Below are 4,357 nucleotides of genomic sequence, written 5' to 3' on the forward strand. Positions count from 1 at the left end.
CCATCAAGAAACAGACAGCAAGGCGCGGGGCAACACCGCGATGGACTACCCAATAACGCAACAAGCGTTCTAGCCACCATTGCTGGGGGCTCAGCGGGAGGCGGTGCGACCACATCTCAATGAAAGAAGCACTTAAAGTCAGTAATGACAGTGTGCAATCACACACGCCCATCAACCCCTCGCGATCTAAAACAGGCCATCAGTTTTGATGATGATGACTATGGCGACATCATTCCAGACCACGATGACCCCCTAGTAATCTCAGCATGCATGGCTAACCTCCAGGTAAAATGTATTATGATTGATAATGGCAGTTCAGTTGATATCATATTCTGGGATGCCTTTTGCGCGATGCGAACCTAGAGGAACATCTTCTGCATGGATGTTCAGACTCAATAGGCTTCGCTGGAGAATGCGTAAAACCTAAAGGCACCATTGAAATGTGGGTCACCTTTGGAAACATGCCTTTAGCTCAAACTATCAAGGTGAAATTTTATGTCATTGAATACGCTTCAACGTATAACATCATTCTAGGAAGATCAACTATTGCGGCATTAAAGGCAATCATTTCCATGCCTCATCTTTTGATGAAATCCTGTAACAAGCCTGGCACGGTAGTTGCCATTAGAGGAGATCAGAAAACAACACGCAGTTGTTACAATACCAGTCTAAGAGCCAAGACTCCTGTACAGCCTGATGACAAAGGCAAAGCATCGATAAATATGGCCGATCTCGATGTACGCGATGATCTACGCGATATTCGTCCTCAACCTGATGGGGAGTTGGAAGACCTCCAGATAGGCCCACTCCCTGACAACACTACCAAAATTGGTCGAAACCTCCAAGAGGCTGAGAAAAGCGCGCTGATAACTGTATTGCAAAATAACAAAGACCTTTTCGCATGGACAGCCGCGGACATGCCAGGGATAGACCCAGGGATAATATGTCACCATTTAACCCTGGATCCCAAAGCAAAGCCCATCGCGCAGAAAAAGCGCAAAATATCCCCTGAGAAACAATAGGCGGTTGAAGCTGAAGTAGCAAAATTACTTGATGCTGGAGTGATTAGAGAAATCACTTACTCTACATGACTCTCCAATGTGGTATTAGTCAAGAAACCCAATGGAAAGTGGCGCATGTGTACTGATTACACAGATCTCAACAATCACTGCCCAAAGGATTTTTATCCACTTCCCACCATCGACAAGCTGGTCGATAATTCTGCAGGATACCAAATTTTATCCTTTATGGACGCATATTGTAGCTACAACCAGATTCTAATGTTCACACCAGATGAGGAAGCCACAACTTTCATCACCGAAAAAGCTACTTACTGCTATAACATGATGCCATTTGGTCTCAAAAATGCTGGAGCCGCTTATCAACGCATAATGAACAAAGTCTTCAGCCAACAGATAGGCCAGATGCTTGAAGTTTACATTGATGATATGATAGTCAAAACAATGACAACTGCGCAACATCCTCAAGATTTGGAACATGTATTTCAACAACTGTGCAAATACAGGCTACGGCTTAATCCAGCTAAATGCGTGTTTGGGGTACCTGCTGGAAAATTCTTAGGATTCATGCTCACGCATTGCGGGATAGAGGCCAACCCTGACAAATGCAATGCCATTCTCAGCATGACAAGCCCGCGAAACGTCAAGGAATTGCAACAACTGACAGGAAGAATTACCGCTCTAACCAGATTCCTTCCTACATCAGCTCAAAAATCATTGCCCATGTTCAAACTTTTGCGCAAGCAGACAAACTTCAACTGGACTCCTGAATGCGAGGCAGGGTTCTTGGACATCAAAGAACATTTGGCCAACCCACCAGGAAACAACAAAACAGTGATCCAACAAAGCGTCCCTAATCCTAGCGTGATAATGGCCATAGCCAAACGACGAGCTCAACCATCCCAAAGCACGCAATCCATGGTTGAGGATGAATCTATGCCATTGGACGATGACGAAACTTGGATGACACCAATTTGGAACTATCTACTCAAAGGAAAGGCACCACAAGAAACGCGCGCGGCCAAAAAACTAGCGCGCAAAGCCTCCTTCTACACCATCATCAATAACCATCTTTACAAAAAAGGGATTCTCTTCTCCAATGCCCAAATGCTTAGATCCCCAACAAGCTCAGTACGTAATCTCTGAAGTACATGAGGGAATTGGTGGACACCACATGGGAGGTAAATCTTTATCTCAAAAATTACTTCGGGCAGGATACTTTTGGCCTACCATGGAAGAGGACTCCAAAAAACATGTGCGACATTGTGTCAAATGTCAAGAGCACGCAGACTTACACCATGCTCCCCCCGAGGAATTATCTTCAATGCTATCCCCATGCCATTTTACCAATGGGGCATGGACATTCTGGGACCATTCCCAGTCGCCGTCGGAGGGGTCAAATGGTTGTTAGTAGCAATTGACTACTTTTCCAAATGGATTGAGGCAGAAGCGTTAGCCACAATATCAGCCAACAAGGTTTGCCGATTCTTCTACCGACAGATCATCAGTCGATTCGGTGTTCCACACACCATTATAACAGATAATGGCACACAATTCGTGGACAGAAAATTCAATCAGGTCCTTCAAGATTTGCATGTTAAACACCGATATAAGTCGGTTGAACATCCACAAACGAACGGATTGGCAGAAGCTGTGAATCGAGTTCTCAAACGCGGTTTGGAAAGAAGATTAGAAACAGCAAAAGGGGAGTGGCCTGAACAGTTAGACTTTGTGCTATGAGGATACAGAACAACAAAACACTCAACCACTGGTGAAACCCCATTTCGCATGGTCTACGGTTCTGAGGCTATGATCCCAGTTGAAATTGGGGAACCATCATCGAGAAAGATGTACACAGACTCAGACAACAATTCGCAGGCATTACTTAGTAATTTAGACACGGTAGAGGAAATGCGCGAGATCGCGCATGTCAAGGAAGAAGCACTCAAATAGAGGATTGCAGCGCGCTACAACTTAAAGGTTGTCAAACGAGGCTTCAACGTGGGCGACTTAATCCTACGCAGGGCAGACATTGGCAATAAGAACGCGCGACAGGGAAAACTGGCTGCAAATTGGGAAGGACCTTATCGCATCTACAGCAAAACTGATAAGGGGGCATATGTCATTGAGACACTATCTGGCCTTACTATCCCATGCACATGGAACACAGACAAGCTTAAGACATTTTATAGCTAAGTCTCTCATGACTCACACACTGTTATCTTTGAGCTTTTGTCTTTCATTATTATTTCAAATAAAACGAACCAGTTTCCCTTTACTATTGATCAATCTCTGCATTAAGTTTCCAATTTACAGGAAACCTCTTACGGTTCCTATCAACTTACAGGGTTCTCTCACGAATCCTCCAATTAACAGGAAACCTCTCACGGTTCCTATCAACTTACAGGGTTCTCTCACGAATCCTTCGATTAACAGGAAACCTCTCACGGTTCCTATCAACTTACAAGGTTCTCTCACGAATCCTCCAATTAACAGGAAACCTCTCACGGTTCCTATCAACTTACAGGGTTCTCTCACGAATCCTCCAATTTACAGGAAACCTCTCACGGTTCCTATCAACTTACAGGGTTCTCTCACGAATCCTTCGATTAACAGGAAACATCTCACGGTTCCTATCAACTTACAGGGTTCTCTCACGAATCCTCCAATTAACAGGAAACCTCTCACGGTTCCTATCAACTTACAGGGTTCTCTCACGAATCCTCCAATTTACAAGAAACCTGTCACGGTTCCTATCAACTTACAGGGTTCTCTCACGAATTCTCCAATTAACAGGAAACCTCTCACGGTTCCTATCAACTTACAGGGTTCTCTCACGAATCCTCCAATTAACAGGAAACCTCTCACGGTTCCTATCAACTTACAGGGTTCTCTCACGAATCCTCCAATTTACTGGAAACCTCTCACGGTTCCTATCAAATTACAGGGTTCTCTCACGAATCCTCCAATTTACAGGAAACCTCTCACGGTTCCTAACAACTTACAGGGTTCTCTCACAAATCCTCCAATCCACAGGACACCTCTCATGGTTCTTATCAAATTACAGGGTTCTCTCACGAATCCTCCAATCCACAGGACACCTCTCATGGTTCCTATCAAATTACAGGATTCTCTCACGAATCCCCTAATCAACAGACTTGTCAACAAAGATCTCCTCAATAGATCACAAGCATACAGGTCGCGATCCCCAAGGATGTATCATGATTTTTCACGCTCAAACGCGATGGCATAACCAAAGGTATGCAAAAAAATAAAAATATTTTACAATAAACTGTCTAGACATATAGCATGCAGATATAGTGTTTAAGCGCTATATG

The 4,357-nt window shown here is 44.2% G+C and overlaps 1 protein-coding gene across 1 annotated transcript; it reads left to right on the forward strand.

Moving 5' to 3' along the window:
* Positions 1-2,291: 2,291 nt before the first annotated feature.
* LOC133295424 (uncharacterized) lies at positions 2,292-2,759 on the forward strand. Its single transcript, XM_061494261.1, has one exon. It carries the CDS (start codon positions 2,292-2,294, stop codon positions 2,757-2,759), a length of 468 nt encoding a protein of 155 aa, XP_061350245.1.
* Positions 2,760-4,357: the final 1,598 nt, after the last annotated feature.

This window comes from Gastrolobium bilobum, unplaced genomic scaffold (genome assembly GCF_033153095.1).
Source record: "Gastrolobium bilobum isolate Gb01-03AN ecotype WA unplaced genomic scaffold, APGP_CSIRO_Gbil_v1 utg98795, whole genome shotgun sequence".
NCBI lineage: Eukaryota > Viridiplantae > Streptophyta > Magnoliopsida > Fabales > Fabaceae > Gastrolobium > Gastrolobium bilobum.